Consider the following 16,619-nt stretch of genomic DNA (forward strand, 5'->3'; position numbering starts at 1 on the left):
TCATAGTTTCATTCTTATTATTACCAACACTAGTTATCCTTGTCATTCTCCTCCCAATCCTCACGCAAACACACACACACACGCACGCACGTACACAGACACACACATTTGATTCGCTTGTTCCAGTTAATCAAAGACATTATACACAATACACTCTTACTACTCGTATATCATCGGAGTTGGCAGCTGGTGTGGGAAAGTTGGATGACTTAAATTCTAATGGATCACTGGCACATGAAAAAAAGCACATCTTTCTCTCTTTGCTACCATGTTCTCCAGACAAGCCGCTCGTCCTGCTCGCCTTGTACGTTTGTAATAATCCTTTGATATATATCAATAGCTCAACAAACGTTATCCCATTTTTAGTTCGTCGCTCGTAACTATGCAACCAAGTCGCCCAATGTATGTATGACGTTTTATTCAGTGATAGGATAATATTGACAATGCATGTCTATATCAATTAGGATGTTGTCATTGCTAGCGCTGTTCGTACCCCTGTCGGCTGCTTCAACGGTAGCTTGAAGTCCTTGTCAGCTCCCAACCTTGGTGCCATTGCTGCTCGTGGAGCCATTGAGCGTGCTGGTAAGTGGAATGAATGAGTGAATGCATTGTCACCATGGCACAAGTATACTGAATGGTTACCATTGTTTAGGCTTAAAGCCCGAGCAAATTGAGGAGGCTTACATTGGCAATGTTCTTCAGGGCAATCTCGGCCAAGCACCTGCACGTCAAGTCGTGCTTGAAGCGGGTAAACTAAAAGCATGACTAATTAGATTGCTATCCCCGGATCATTCCGTTCCCCCGCAAATCATACTCATCCATTCACTTTAGGTTGCCCTGAAAGCACTGAAGCTACCACCATCAACAAGGTCTGCTCCTCCGGTATGAAGGCTGTCATGATGGCTGCTCAATCTATCAAGCTTGGTGATCGTGATGTCATGTTGGCTGGTGGTATGGAAAGCATGTCCAACGCTCCGTAAGTACATAAAGCTATTGTATGGATCATGATCCCATGTTGCTGATACATAACTTGAATAGCTACTACTCCAAGCGTAACCTTCTCTTTGGTCATCAACAACTCTCTGATGCTATCATCAAGGATGGTTTGTGGGATGTCTACAACCAGATTCAGTAAGTAAATTGCCTCCGTGGGAAAAATTGTTGGAACATGTCAATTGACCTCTTTTTCTTTATAGCATGGTAACCATTATATTGACTCAAGTGGATATGGCTGGTGCTCATTGATGTGAATAGGGTAACTGTGCTGAGAATACCGCCAAGGTCCAAAACATTAGTCGTGAGGAGCAGGATGCTCACGCTTTGGAATCTTATCGTCGTGCTGCCAAGGCTTGGGAGGTAAGAAAAAGGAAACAATGGGAACATCGGGACATGTTATTGATGTTGTATTATTAGAATGGTGTCTTTGACAATGAAATTGTTCCCGTTTCCATCAAGTCCAAGAAGGGTGAAGTGATTGTCAAGGAGGATGAGGAATACAAGAACGTAAAGTATGAAAAGATCCCCACTTTGCGCCCTGTTTTCCAAAAGGATGGTAAGGATGGAGTATTGGAGGTGGTAGTAGCTTGTCAATGGTTCTAAGGGGTCTTATTCAGGTACTGTTACTGCTGCTAATGCCAGCACCATCAACGACGGTGCCTCTGCTTTGGTGCTCATGAGCCGTCAAAAGGCCGAGGAATTGGGTGTCAAGCCTTTGGCTCGTATCCTTGCCTATGCTGATGCCGCCACTGCTCCTATTGATTTCACTATCGCTCCCAGCATGGCCCTTCCTATTGCTTTGAAGAAGGCTGGTGTTGACATCAAGGATATCAGCTTGTTTGAATTGAACGAAGCTTTCAGCGTTGTCGCTAAGGCCAACGAGAAGGTAAATTCATCCACTTTAAAATGTATTCAACAATGCTCATACATAATTTCTTTTAGATTCTTGGTCTTGACCCCGCCAAGGTTAACGTTGCTGGTGGTGCTGTTGCATTGGGCCATCCTATTGGGTAAGTGCCAAGGTCGACCATAAAAATGATGGTACTCAACATTCTGTAATAGCTCCTCTGGCTCTCGTATCATTGTCACTCTTACTCACTTGCTCAAGTCTGGTGAGCTTGGTGCTGCTGGTGTCTGCAATGGTGGTGGTGCTGCCAGTGCAATCGTCATCCAGAGAGAATAAGCATGATCTTCCCTATCAACACGCCATGTACAGATATAACGATTCCCGTTTCACACAACAATATAAACGATATTTAGAAACAATCCTTGTGAGTGATATGCGACAAGTGTTGAGAGGAGTTTCTTTATCCAAAAATAAGCATGTTGAATAGCGGCTATGCGTGGGAAGTCAAAGATTCTCGAAGCGATCGAGGTTCTTTCATGATCTTCAGCCTACCTCTTATATGTAATCATGATCCAGCTACTATGTAGTCGAAAGATCCTCACAAGTTTATGGAGCATACTCCGTGAAGGTTTTATTAAACAAAATAGCGAATAGCAGATATCAGCTCAAAGTGTATACATAGATAGGATATAAATGTGTAGATGACAAGGTGGCGGGGAGGTGAGGGGAGGGAAGAAGGTTGATGGTGGTAGTGGGTATATCACAACAACAAACGGGTTTACGCGTCCTCGAGTACAATCATGCCTTCCACAAGCTCGTTGGTAGTGGATCGTTTCTTTTCCTCGGCTTCCTCAAACTTTTGCCAGTAAGCGTGTTTACTATCATCCACAACGATTTCCTCTTGTTCCTCCCAAGCGGTCGAATACATGTGTTGTTGCCATGATGCGGTATCCTGGAAAGTATCGCCAATCATGGATGCCATTTTACCCATAGCTACTCGTAGGATGCGATTATACCAAAAGTTAGCACCAGGGATCGATTGCATAAGGCCTGTCAAATGGATCATTAGCCTCCATGTTTTTTTACGATGCTGCCCTGAATTACCTTCCATAGTCCAGCTATCATCTTGCCTGTAGATCTTGATCAGACCATCCTGCTCTTTAAAGTGTAACGTTGTAATGGCTGGTACACGCAGGGTGTAACGAGAGGGTAGTACGGCGGGCGATATATTCTGAATATAATGGACAACGGCTGTACGACTAAATTGGTTGGTTTAGTACACAAAAAAGAGTCAGCAATGAAGGAGGTGATATCCGACATGACATTTACATACCCGTCAAACACAATGTTGGTGATAGTGGGTTCGCTTCGATTGATGTTCTGCCAAATGCTGCCAATACTATCATTGTCACAAGTTAAGAGGATGTCGTATTGGGGGTATTCCATTATGCAAGTAAGATACTGTACTTTGATATGGCATCCACACCATGTGCAGCAATCAGGGGTGTTGTCAGAATTGCATCCTTCACGAAATAAAACTCGAGGATTCGTCGACGTCTAACCGTGTCATATGAAAACAAGTCCTTGACGATATCTTTTCATGTGGTATGAGTGAATCAAGTTGAGCAGCAATGTAGCGAATGAGAGGACTTACTTTTGATAAGGACAGCAGGAGAAGCATGGGAATCGTGTTGAGATGCCGTGTCCGAATCCGAGTCTGACATTTTAAAGAGATGTGCGAGAGGTGCAAGAGAGAAGCCCATGATAAACAGAAAGGTGGATTGGAATAAAGAGTTCTTTGTGTATATGCGCTTTTCCTCTCGGATTTCAGCCGACTTTTTGATATTTTGTGTAGCCTGAGCGCTCTCTCATTTGACACAGACCTTAAAAAGTGTAATGCTACACTACTTTTCTCACATGAGCACCGTTTGATCCCCTTCTTTTTTTCTATAATCTCCTTCTTTAACTATTACTTTGATGATCTTGTTGCTGCTCATCTTGATGTACAGCATTTCATTTATGATTTAACATGCCAAATAAAGCAGCTTGTGCTAAAAGTGATACGCATAATTGTGATGCATCTTTGTTGTGACCAAAAGTATGACACCCCCCCTGTGTGCTTCAAAATGTGCCTTTATCAAAGCACAGTGTATAAAGAGGACTCAGATGGTGAAACGTGAACTATTTTCTTGTTCACTGTTGGACAAGAAGAACAATGTCAACAAAGTAACGGATCCAGACTCGGGACGGGGTAGAACTTGTTTATTAAGGAATATAAACACTTTATAGATCAAAGGTATTGCGTATAATGAAATCAAGATTTGATACAAGAAGGAGGAGTACTATTGCTAGCACGATTATGTGCCATATGTGCCTTGACAAGATCACCCGCTGCCAAAGCAGCACATAGAGATAATTCACCAGCCATAACTGCAGCACAAACGATACGTGCAAGATAGCGAGCATTGTTGCCTGGAATAGTCGGATGAGGACCTCGAACACCGAGCATATCAAGGATCGCCTGCTGAGGCGGAAGCATTGTGCCACCACCCACCGTGCCCACTTCAATGCTAGGCATCGTACAAGTGATATGTAAATCTTTCCCATCGTTGACAGCGTCCATAAGTGTAATACAATTACTGCTTTCGACATTTTGTGCAGGGTCTTGGCCCGATGCAAGGTAGATGGCTGTAAGGATGTTGGCAGCATGTGCATTAAAACCACCCACGGAACCAGCCATAGCCGAGCCCACTAGATTCTTGCTGATGTTGAGTTCCACAATCGCACCCACGGTTGTTTTGAGCACCTTCTCAACCACTGATCCCGGGATCACAGCTTCTGCAACAACCGATTTACCACGTCCTTCGATCCAATTGATAGCTGCTGGTTTTTTATCGGTGCAATAGTTGCCTGACAACGATACGATTTGCATGTCGCCAAAGTGCTCACCAAGCACGCTGAGGGCTTTTTCACATCCTTTGGATATCATGTTCATTCCCATCGCATCCCCAGTCGTTGTTGTAAACCGCACGTAAATGAGCTTGCCAGCCAATGTCACTTTGAGTTGACGTAAACGTGCAAATCGAGATGTCGAGTTGAAGGCCTCCGTTAGAATAAAATTACCCTCGTTCTCGATCCAATGTTTGCATTCTCCCGCTTGTATGATATTGGGAAAACTTAAACAGGGTCCTCGACTCATTCCATCCGCTGTTACAATGGTCCTTGCTCCGCTACCTTTGTTTATAGCCTTGCAGCCTCGTGCAGTCGACGCAACCAAACAACCTTCAGTCGTTGCCATGGGGATGTGGATATCATTGCCATCAATCCTTAGTGGACCAGCAACACCAACCGGAAGCGGCATGTATCCAATCACGTTCTCGCAACAAGCACCAAATACTTTTTCATAGTCATAGCCTTTGAGTGGTAGTATGCTGCTTTCCAATGTCTTTGTCGTTGATGCACGCGATATCAAACATCGTCGTATGGATGCCGCACGTTCAAAATTCCTCAACGCCTTTTCAAGAGAATAGGGTGCCAATTTATTTGCCTGTACAAGTCGAATCACCTCCTCATCGTCAAGGGTATCAGGAGTCGTCTTGAGTAGTCTTTGGGATTCATCGATCGATCGCTTTGTAATATGATGATAGGGTGGCGAGCTGGTTCTAGTGGATGAATGATGATGATGCTGCTTATCGGCGTTGGATTGTTGTTCTGGTGCAAGTTGCTTGGGCTGTTTAGCAACGTTGAAAAGGTACGTATTGAGGAACAATGACACAAGCAATCCGAGCGCTAGCCACTGGCTGATCACCGGGTGCTGAATATAAACAGCGTAAATATCAGATAAGGTGTCCAATGACTGAATGATGGATTCTGGTATCCAGCCATTGGCTAATAGCAATCGAGAAGATGGGACTTGGAATAGCAATGGTGGTGCCACCTCGACAACCAGGGGACGTGATGACGCATCGGAAGCCTTGTGCAATCCTTGAAGCTGGGAAAGTACATGTGTCACAGGTTCATCATTTACATCCACTCGTGGTCCAGATTGAAAGGCTGTGCAAAATTCAAACACATGCATGGCCACAAATACCACAATCTAAAGCAAAATGATCAACATAAACTCGGCATTGCTGTCACTTTTGGACACTAACCATAATAAGTTTAAGGCGTCCAATAACCGAACCATCCGATTTCTGCTGCTGCAGACCAAAATCTCGAGACGTTTCTGTTCCAGCATTGGTATCATCGCTCAAAGCCATAACCATTGTACGACGAATGAAGCTCATTTCACTTGTGGTGCTGCTGGTGGTGCCTGATGATGATGCCTTTTCTCCACTAATCTCACGTATCCTCCTCAACTACATATGAAAAAGAAGAGAGTTTAGCGTTTTTATTTGTTGTTTGATCAACAATACAACCAACCTCAAGCTTGAGTGTCAATACAGCAATGTACCATGTAAACAGCATCACCAAATCGAAAGCGAGTAGCATGGCCGATAGGAAACAAAATTCACGTAAGCCTGTAATTCCAGACTTGGCACCCAAGGCAAGCACAATGATCTCGATACTACAATCGCGTGCAATAGGCGAGGCAACCGTATCCACTGCTCGGAGAATGGTGTGCTGTACATCTTGTCTTGTCAAGGGCTTTTCTCTGCTGAATTCCATAACACGCTTGGTAAGCTTGTAGGGCCGTTCAAATCCAATGGTCACCACTAGAAATGGAACTGCTTCGCTGTGTAAGAAAAACTAGTTAGTTGTTGATGGATGGAGTTTGTAGTTTCACAAAGAGACTTACGCCAAGACAACAGGAGAAGGTTCTACATCTAATACATGAACCGACAGGAGGGCAAGCATGAATGCAAAGAGGCCATTGGCAATGACAGCGGTGGCTGTACAGAAAAGAAAGTTTGAGTATCACCAAGAGAAGGAGTAAAAAGGGACATCAAGATCGTGTTACCTAGCGTGTACCGTGATCCCATTCTCCGCATGTTGATATACAATGATCCAAAGGTGAATACCATCATAAGATACCCTACAAGTATCACCATAATATCGACATTATCGGCCATCTAATATGATCGATTTAGTCATTACGTGTAGTAAAAAGGGATTTAAAAGACTCCATGAACAAATAAACACCTACCTCAATAAGCTCGTTGATACGAAGCACCACGTTTCGGGTAATAATAAAGGCCCAAGCCAAGACATTCTCTTTTTTCTCCTGGCTTTGTTGAGACACAAGGTTACCAATGGGTGGCAATTGTTGAATCTTGTGCGTCCATTGTCGAACAAGGTCGCGACGAAACAAGCTAGTTCCATCAAGGGCATACCACAGTGTCACCATGGTGTCATCGTCATTGTCCCGCTTTGTAGTTGTTGTTAATGCTGAGAGTTCGGAGCAACCGTTGCTGCCAGATGGCTGGTAACACAAATCTTGGGAGTACGAGAATTGGAGTCGCGTTGCATGGCTGTCATCTGGTACTGTAACTTGATGCATAATGGCATGGTTCAAATCGGCCATGGTCGTTGAATTGTGTGATGGATCAGATACGGCAATTTGTATAAGGTGGATTCGAAGCGCGTTTTCAAGCGAGTCGTTGCTATGATTCAATGCCCTTGATGATGATGCTGGATACACAATTGTAGCCGGGTATAATAAGCGTCGCCGGGTATTGCTGGTGCCGGAAAGGATATCAAAAGTGCGAGCAAGGTTGTAGAGTGTGAAGTAGCTGAATGACGCCAATAAAAGAATAGCGACCACCATTTCAATTGGATTGCGTATAGACACCATGACACCTCGATGGATGCCATTACCCAACAGGGCTGGCAATGAACGCAATGCCAAAGCGCCCATTCGTGTCATGTTGGTGGAAGTCGTTGCGAGAGAAAGGGAGAAAGAGGATTGACAGGTCGTTGAAAAGATGAAACCTTAATGCGGCTGCTGCTGACTGCTCAGTACTTGAACAACGGTCTCGAATTGGTAAAGCCCCTGTGCAATCATGAGTTATATATATACGCTCATCTTAAACCACACGATCACACACACACCTTGAATCCACTTAATTAAATGCAAAAGAAAAGGAAAAAGAGAAAAAGGAAAGGATATGCAAGCAAGCAAGACAAAGAAATAGCTAAAATTGGTCTCCATTCTAATTTGGGTAGACACCCACCATCATCCACCATCACCATTATCATTCTTGTTTTTCCTTGCATGCATCATGGATATCACACGTAGCTGCTCTTTAATCATTCATATTTACATCTCTAAGTAAACACTGCAGGAGGAACGGCTTCTTGTACAATACTGGCAAGCATATTGTCACGACACAGGTATTCGGTAGGGAATGTCACCAAATGACCTCTAATCTTGTTCAATTCATCCAATATCCTTTTCTCTGGCCAATTTGCCGGATCAGCAATATGTCCTGCTGGTATACGATTGGGATCGGGTACAAAACGTCGATGCACTTCAAACGTGGGCACTATTAACAGAAAATGATCATACTCAGCTCTAGGAAAAACATCCGCTGCCATTATCAATTACCTACCTGTATCATCCGGCACACAGCGAAAGATATGGTGATATATATCGGTGTTCTCCTTTGCTGTCCTATTCCACACCTCATGGAAAAAGGTATCATCCAAGGGATCCATGACCAAGTTGATCTTCCATTGCTCTTCTTTGGATAGCTGCACGGATGCACTATTGTCATCTATACCAAGATGCTCCTTGAATAGGTTCATTCGTAGCGTTAATGCAAACCTTGATGCCTTATACTAAATGCAAAGTACCATAATTGAGTTGCTTGAAATAAATTACCATGAACCTTGCAACAACACTTACTGGTACCCCGTTCATCCGCGATGGTACAAGGTCCGTATCTTCAATGACAGTGGCTATCTCAGAATCACGATTGCCTAATTGAGAGCTTATTTGATAATGAGGGGTTTCCATTCATTATAAAGTCATTGTTTTCATTGTACTTACCGGTCATTGATGTTGGCTAGCAAAATAGGGGGAAGAGATCAACACATGACCTTGTTAGTAATCTATTGCTGTGGATTCATGCAAGCGCAAATGTATATCATCACATACCCGATCCACAAATAACGGTCTTGTCATCCACAATCATAAGCTTGGAATGTATGTAGACTTGTTCAGTGACATAATCCATTCGGTCATCTGGATACTGGCTACGATTTTTGAGAGAGTCTTGTCGGCTACGTCGCACCTGCTCTTCGGATCCACCATTGGTGCCATTCTTATGCCGTGATCTTTTGCGATTTTGTTTGCCACTATTGGATCTTCCAAGAAAACCTCCTCCTCCTCCTCCTCCAATGTTGTTGTTGTTATTGCTGCTTTCACCCCCTACAACCGTAGCAATGGAACCCAAAGGAGAGTCGTCTTTGATATTACTGCCAGGGGGACTTTGTTCAGGTTGTTTGATACGACCCCAGTTGCGCAAGCTGTAAAAGCCGATGTACTCTTCTGCTGGGATATTCTTTTGGTGTAATCTGCCAAGCACGGATCGGCTACCTCGTGAAATCGACATGTACTGGTAGTGAGCGACCGACCTAGATAATGCACAACAAGGTTGTTTTTCTTTAGCATGCTTGGCTCTTGTATAATGCACGCTAACTTTAAATGGGTTACCTCAAAGCCATGGATCGCCTGTCAGGACTTGCAAAATCACCTTCAAATCCAGGGGCTGATGGTATCACCACAATCACTCGAAACTTCTCCTTTTCTCGGTATGCACGTTCAATCCGATTCACCAACGCCTATCATGAAAACAATTGGCATCCAAACCTCATCCTCACTTTTTCCAATCATACCTCGCCAATCATGTTTTTAATTTGCTTGTCCTCTGAATCAGTAGCAGTAACTACCAGAAGATGTCTGTTAGCATAGAAATCATTGGCAAATACAAAATAGTACTCACTGAAGAATTGGTTCTCAATGTATATAAAATGTTTGGCCTTTGAGATACACTCCATGTAGGCGGTGTAGATGGAATGCTAATACGAAATGCCAAGTAAGTGGGCTATACACAACGCTTGTATCGTACACACCAAAGAATACTTACTTCACGTGGAATCCCTAAACTCCATTCAGCACTGCTGCGCACAATTTGAACCCGACAAGTGCCTCGGAACTTTTTCTCATCTCGAGATGACACATATTCACCCTTTGGCATCAGGTAAGGCACTTCCGCACGATCTCGAGCTCGAGTTGTTGACTTTATAAAGTTCCATCGCTGGATAAAATGCCGTGCAATGTCCCTGGCTGGTTGACCAACCTAGGTAGATAAGCATGAATAACGATGCTAGCATTCAACTCCCTCTTTTACAGTAAACCACTTACCATCCCCACATGTATATCATGCCATGGCATTCTTGGTGTCAAACGTTTATCGATGGTTTCCATATCATAACGGCTCACTAGATATCCTATCAATAAATCTTTTTCCCAACGATCCACTTGATTCGCTTTTACCTTTGGTGAAATCCTTTACTCGAGGATTGGAATAGTCTTGGCCAGGAAAGATTTCAGGGTTGCGTTCGTCTCCAGCAAGATAGTCAGTGAGGTCATGTGAATGCGTGTCGTAGCGACTAAATATCAAGGTGTGAGAAGAGACCATCAACGTGTACATGAGCACATTACCCAAAACAAAGATCAAGCCCGCCAATAAATGCAAGTCGGCTATCAATGACAAGAATTTTCTATATGATGTGCAAGTTAGACAGCTAATAGATGTATACTAGGACTCACTATCATACCTCATGATGTGCCCAAAATGGTGATGTTGCTATATTCGAATGTCGCAATACTAATAGAAAGAAGGTTTGAGTGATGTAACTCTACCAGCTGATGTTATGGCTAGCTTACCAATGATGTTTGGGTGGACGTTTTGCATCCAATTCTTCGTGTGTTGGGAATCGAGTGGTAATGCTACTGCCATGCTTCGGTATATAACAATGTAGATTTTGACGCCATCCAATTCAGCCTTTCTCTTGAGTATTCGATCGATTCGATATTCTTCGTTCCCTTTGGGAGGTCGCCGTAAGTACTACAGGGTACATCAAATGTCAATCCATCATCACCGATCATACATCTTTGAACGTACCAATTGTGGGGTCTTGTTTTGGAGAAGCATAATAATGTAGGGCAGATTAGATATGCGTAGCTGTAATAATCACATGCAAGGTTATCCTTACCAACCACCAATCCTCAATGTATATCTCTGATTTGGCGGACAATATTGCATCAGCGACAGCTTCAAAGTATTCTACAAGAAGGTAATTCAATGAGTGTCTTGAAACGAAAATGCCATAAAGACATACCATGGCCATCCACGAACCACCTCGCCTTGACGTTAAGCCGCATGGGTGCAAATGATTTGTATCGATGTCCTGATACCCACGGGCTTTCACTTCGAACCTTTTTCAAGCTTTCGTATAATCCCTCGGCTGCCTTTCCTTTGAATTCAAGACGACGTGTGGCATTGGATAAGCTCACGTGATAATTGTGGATGCGTGCAAATCCAAAATCCTGATTGACTTTGAGCGCCGTATCAAAAAAGAGTACATCAGTGGGCACCCTTGAATGGACATCCTTGCAAAAGGCAATGTATCTAATACATGAATGGTTTAGTTTACATGCTTTCAAGATCCTTGTCACCGAAAAAAGCTTACGAGTCTCGTATGATAATCCATTGCTTTGTCCAATTGGTACGCCGAATCTTATGCACCAGGGCCGAAGTGGGCACCTCTCGATACTCAAAAAAGCCTTCTTTTCCTTTCCATCCCATATCCCTGACAATGCTGATATCACTGATCTCGAGGAACTCGGATAGCTCATGATGAAATTCCGCCTTGGATCGCCGTACTAATTCGCGTAGATATTGCTCAAGCTCGCTTCTACGTTTGAGTAGCTCCTCTTCTTTGTCGTTTTCCTTGAGCATCATCGATGCCAATGTACGATTAGCCACCACACGTACACCAGCTGGGAAAGGGGGTCGTACATCTTGACTATTGCCAAATGAGCCGCCTCGAAACTTGTTGGACATGCCAATTCGCATATCAAGGTAATAGAAATCCACATTGGAGCGCACCACTGTCCACTTGATTTCACCATATTGCAGGTCAATGCGATGCATACTGCGTCTGTCCTTGTCCGATTCCTTATCAGCCTCCTTCTTTGGATCCAAATCAGGTTCCTTGAGCGATATCTATGTTCACGTGATCAAAGGAAATGAGTACAATGCTCTATCACAATAGCCCACTCTGTTCTCCTTTACCTTGAGATGTTGTGCCAGATTCTCATGCTAGATGCGATTTTCCAAGTATGAAACGGGGGCCATTATGAGTTTCATCCTCCTCCTGCCATATCATCCATATCCAATACTTACAGATGGTGTATGCTTCCAATTGGTAAGCAATTCTGTTATGTGTATGTCATGGATTAATCAGCTGCCTCTTGTCACAATCCACCATCTTCATAATAAAAAAGCTTGCCTTCATCGTACTTTTCGAATGCATCAGCGACTCCTTCATTGATAGGTCGAGTGTCCCATGGTGCTGTAGGCGGAAGTTCTGCTGATCCAGGGGCACTTGTATCAGACTCGAAAGGGTGTTCAAAGTAGTTCTCTTTGAGTTCTGCCGATGTTGCTGCACGAATCCCTTCGTTGACAACCTCTTCCATGGATGGCAGGTTATCATCCTCTCCTAGCATGGGTGGTGGTCGATATTGTGCTGCTGTGCCAAATGGGGATGTGTATTCTGAATAGGGTGCTGGTGCTATGTTATCATCATCGTCGTCTTGCTCAGGCATAGTGGAAGGAAAAGGAACCACACCAGACATGCGACGTACGAACGAATGCCATAACGAGGGATCGGGTCGACGGAATGCGAATGGCGAGTAATCTTGCATTGCTTCATTGGGAGAAGAGGGAGAAGAAATGGAATCGCCTTGTTGCAATCGAGTATGGTGGTGGTGTCTCAACGAAAGATGATATTCATGTTGATTAAACGGTTTATTTGACGAGGCACTGGTTTCCTGCTGTTGAGTAAAGTAGTCGAGGTTGTCTGCGATAGGGTTGGACATTGGATGCCATAAACGATAATGAAAGGGTGGAAGAGAAGGAACCAAAAGTGCGGTGGTGGTGGATGATTGTATGTGTTCATCAAAACAATACTGCTCGAAATGGGAAGCGTTTACAGCTGTGGTGGAGCGGGTCCCATAAACACGCTTCCGTTGCTGTCTTTGAGTAACCATCATCGGTACAAGAAGAAAAGCATGTCGCTATAACAAATCAACCCTTTTTACTCTCATATCTCGTTATCTTGGTGACCCAGTACTCGCAGTAGACGGGTGACATTGCATGTTTCCCTTCGATCCCCCCATCACATGATTGATTGATGATGACCCTATCTCACAACATGAATCACTTTCAGGCACTGTCAATGTTTATCAATAAACCCTTTGTTGTTTCCATTACATTACATTTGATCATTTACTATCGTTATTGCTTCCCATCACAACTACTTTTACCAGGTTGGGTTGACCGGGAAACCACTCAAAGGGGTCACGGACCACGTCTCGTGCAGCGGCATTAGAGGCTGACTTCAAACACAACATCCCAAATTTGGAATGCGGGGTAAGGGCAATAGTAACAACTATGACATATCATCAAGATGCCATATGCACTCTCTATATATAGGATATCCAGCGATCTTTTACTACCATCATCATGTGCTATGACAGCATCGTTGACCATAACATCACTTATCCCCAATTACTGGGTCGATCCCAATTTAAGTTGGTTGGATCCAACAACATTCATCAACATTATAAATAGAGGCACCAAGTGGGCTTTTTTAAAGGAGCTTCAGTAAAAACAAGCCCATTCTTGATCTTATGCATATAGATCTAATATGGGTTTGAGTGCAATATGGCTTCTTCAAACATGCATTACGCATACATAAGTGACAATTGACGACCCTATTTATTTATCCTTTAGGGCTGGGGTCTTGTTACGTTTGCCCTTAATTAACCCGGGATTGAGACAGTACCAGCACAACTTCGGCTGTACGTTTTGGCACCGCCATCGCTTGTTCGGTTTTCCATGCAAGTGCGTCCGCCTGCCAAAAATGTCAGTGAAACCAACTCCGCCTCCTCAAGTTTTAGCCGGCATAATAGTTAGTCTTCTTCACCATCGAGCCTTGTTTCATTTGGAGCTCATTATACAAACCCCATGGGGTAAATGATAAAAATGATGCATTTTGAAGACACCAAATAGGTTCGGTGAAAGAAGATATGCGTCGTATCACGTCATAATGCATGGATGCCTCCTAGCTTGAATGCCATTTCTCAAATTGGCAAACAGTAGAATGATCATCAGGAATGTCATGTTTGATTATGATTAAGCGATACAATCGCTAAAGCATTTAAAGGAACTCCCATGGTTGTATATGTGCGAAACAAGCGATTTATTGAGGAACAGAGGTGTGGACCTGAATCTACAACCCACAAACATGATGCCGGATATACGTTTAAATGATGCTTCCGTTTCTAAGACTACGTAAATGTGGCTCCGCTTTTGTTTGCAATTGATCTATATAAACCCATTCCACCCTTCCATCATCTTTTCAATCGTAGATTCTTTTTATTTATCACCCTTTTCCTTCTCTTAATACAATCATAATGGCATCTGTCAGTGCTGCTCTTAAGTCTCGTGTTCGTCGCCCCCAATTGCTCAACAAGGTGGTGAAGGCTGAAGAGACTCTTCCCCTTTTCCAAAACGGCCAGTATGTTGTTGCATGTTTGTTTATATCCACAAAGTTTTGTTGACAAAAGATGCATAGGTACCTCGGCTGGTCCGGCTTTACTGGTGTTGGTTACCCCAAGATGATTCCCACTGCCCTCGCCGATCATGTTGAAAAGAACAACCTTCAAGGCAAGATGAAATTCAACCTTTTCGTTGGTGCCTCCACTGGTGCTGAAACTGAGGACCGTTGGGCTACCCTTGACATGATTGATCGTCGCTATCCTCATCAAGTTGGCAAGAACATCAAGAAGGGTATCAATGAAGGCCGTATTCGTTTCGCCGATAAGCACTTGTCCATGTTCCCCCAGGATTTGCTCTATGGTAATGAAAGGAAAACCATTATAAGATAAAGACAATGGGGCTGACATGAATGGAAATAGGTTACTATACCAAGGATAAACCCAACAACAAGCTTGACGTGGTCATTGTTGAAGCTACTGCCATTACTGAAGATGGTGCCATTGTGCCTGGTGCCTCTGTTGGTGCCACCCCTGAATTGCTCCAAATGGCTGATAAGGTCATTATTGAAGTCAACACTCGTATTCCATCCTTCGAAGGTCTCCATGACTTGACCATGGGCAGCAAGCCACCAAACCGTAAGCCTTACTTGATCATGAGCGTTGAAGATAGAATCGGTTCGGTAAGTACATGAGACGCCAACCTTATCTTGTGAAACATACCAATTGACCACGTTTTGATTGTCGCACAGACGGCTATTCCCATCGATCAAGACAAGATTGTCGCCATTATCGAAAGTGATCGCCCTGATAACACTGGTCCCAACACCCCTGCTGATGCCAACTCTGAAGCCATTGCTGGTCACTTGATCGACTTTTTGAGCCATGAGGTCAAGATGGGTCGTCTTCCTGATAACTTGCTTCCCTTGCAATCGGGCATTGGTAACATTGCCAATGCTGTCATTGGTGGATTGGCCAAGTCTCCTTTCAAGGATGTCACTGTGTACGTACCATCATGCTCCATTCCCATGTTACATATGCTTACAATATATAAAATAGCTTTACAGAAGTGTTGCAGGATACTTTCCTTGAATTCTTTGACTCGGACAAGCTCAAGTTTGCAAGTGCCACATCCATTCGTTTCTCGCCTGAAGGATTTGATCGCTTCTACAACAACTGGGAAAAGTACAAGGATCGTCTCTTGTTGCGTTCTCAGCAAGTATCCAATTCACCCGAAATCATTCGTCGCCTTGGTTGTATTGCCATGAACACCCCCGTTGAAGTGGACATTTATGCACATGCCAATTCGACAATGGTGTGCGGTTCCGGTATGTTGAATGGCTTGGGTGGTTCAGCCGACTTTTTGAGAAACTCCAAGTTGTCAATCATGCATACACCTTCCGCTCGTCCTTCCAAGAAGGATCCTACTGGTATCTCTTGCATTGTGCCCTTCGCTACCCACGTTGACCAAACCGAACACGACTTGGATATCATTGTCACTGAACAAGGCCTGGCCGATTTGCGCGGTCTTTGCCCTCGTGATCGTGCCCAAGTTATCATTGACAAGTGCGCTCATCCTGATTACAAACCTCTCCTCAAGGACTACTTTGACTTTGCCACTAAGCGCTGCCTTGCAGCTGGCCGTGGTCACCAACCTCACATGCTTGACAAGGCCTTCAAGATGCATACCAACTTGATGGAGAATGGTACCATGAAGATCGACTCTTGGTAAAATCCCTTCATCTCCTCACACCACAAACAATCACCCTATTACCCAAACAACCATGATGCATCTCGTTTTCTTCCTCTTTCCCTAGAACCATATGTATATATTATAGTAGAACTCAAAAGCAAACACAACAGTAAATATAATGGTTTCATTACTGCTGATCATTTTACAGCATATGATCCAACAGCAATAACGTTGTTTACTACCAGGTCCCAAGCACCACCGTTTTATTTAACATCGCTTTTCTAGTATACTCG

At 43.8% G+C, this 16,619-nt stretch overlaps 5 protein-coding genes across 5 annotated transcripts; 2 read left to right on the forward strand and 3 right to left on the reverse strand.

The window, feature by feature from the left end:
* Positions 1–268: 268 nt before the first annotated feature.
* On the forward strand, positions 269–2,179 carry O0I10_003289 (uncharacterized protein; the record flags this gene model as incomplete). Its single annotated transcript, XM_058483360.1, has 12 exons — positions 269–304; positions 367–402; positions 465–582; positions 653–748; positions 832–976; positions 1,039–1,131; positions 1,197–1,221; positions 1,270–1,356; positions 1,414–1,552; positions 1,614–1,882; positions 1,939–2,006; positions 2,059–2,179. 12 exons carry the CDS (start codon positions 269–271, stop codon positions 2,177–2,179), a joined length of 1,233 nt encoding a protein of 410 aa, XP_058345979.1.
* Positions 2,180–2,621: 442 nt separating this feature from the next.
* O0I10_003290 (uncharacterized protein) lies at positions 2,622–3,606 on the reverse strand (the record flags this gene model as incomplete). The annotated part of the gene is made up of 5 exons (XM_058483361.1): positions 2,622–2,893; positions 2,948–3,102; positions 3,177–3,242; positions 3,311–3,437; positions 3,498–3,606. The coding sequence occupies 5 exons, from the start codon at positions 3,604–3,606 to the stop codon at positions 2,622–2,624; spliced, it is 729 nt and encodes a 242-aa protein (XP_058345980.1).
* Positions 3,607–4,157: 551 nt separating this feature from the next.
* On the reverse strand, positions 4,158–7,709 carry O0I10_003291 (hydroxymethylglutaryl-CoA reductase (NADPH); the record flags this gene model as incomplete). The annotated part of the gene is made up of 6 exons (XM_058483362.1): positions 4,158–5,939; positions 5,995–6,201; positions 6,266–6,578; positions 6,642–6,735; positions 6,804–6,915; positions 6,990–7,709. The coding sequence occupies 6 exons, from the start codon at positions 7,707–7,709 to the stop codon at positions 4,158–4,160; spliced, it is 3,228 nt and encodes a 1,075-aa protein (XP_058345981.1).
* Positions 7,710–8,110: 401 nt separating this feature from the next.
* O0I10_003292 (uncharacterized protein) lies at positions 8,111–13,227 on the reverse strand (the record flags this gene model as incomplete). The annotated part of the gene is made up of 21 exons (XM_058483363.1): positions 8,111–8,328; positions 8,395–8,623; positions 8,691–8,775; positions 8,835–8,850; positions 8,943–9,421; positions 9,501–9,628; positions 9,683–9,732; positions 9,790–9,865; positions 9,934–10,146; positions 10,212–10,288; positions 10,344–10,459; positions 10,512–10,570; positions 10,628–10,677; positions 10,737–10,917; positions 11,066–11,136; positions 11,192–11,481; positions 11,543–12,078; positions 12,148–12,174; positions 12,259–12,290; positions 12,365–13,106; positions 13,201–13,227. 21 exons carry the CDS (start codon positions 13,225–13,227, stop codon positions 8,111–8,113), a joined length of 3,702 nt encoding a protein of 1,233 aa, XP_058345982.1.
* A 1,325-nt stretch (positions 13,228–14,552) lies between these two features.
* Positions 14,553–16,365, forward strand: O0I10_003293 (acetyl-CoA hydrolase; the record flags this gene model as incomplete). The annotated part of the gene is made up of 5 exons (XM_058483364.1): positions 14,553–14,656; positions 14,714–14,997; positions 15,057–15,316; positions 15,386–15,636; positions 15,693–16,365. 5 exons carry the CDS (start codon positions 14,553–14,555, stop codon positions 16,363–16,365), a joined length of 1,572 nt encoding a protein of 523 aa, XP_058345983.1.
* Positions 16,366–16,619: the final 254 nt, after the last annotated feature.

The sequence above is a fragment of the Lichtheimia ornata genome (assembly GCF_029851405.1).
Source record: "Lichtheimia ornata isolate CBS 291.66 chromosome Unknown scaffold00010, whole genome shotgun sequence".
Classification (NCBI taxonomy): domain Eukaryota; kingdom Fungi; phylum Mucoromycota; class Mucoromycetes; order Mucorales; family Lichtheimiaceae; genus Lichtheimia; species Lichtheimia ornata.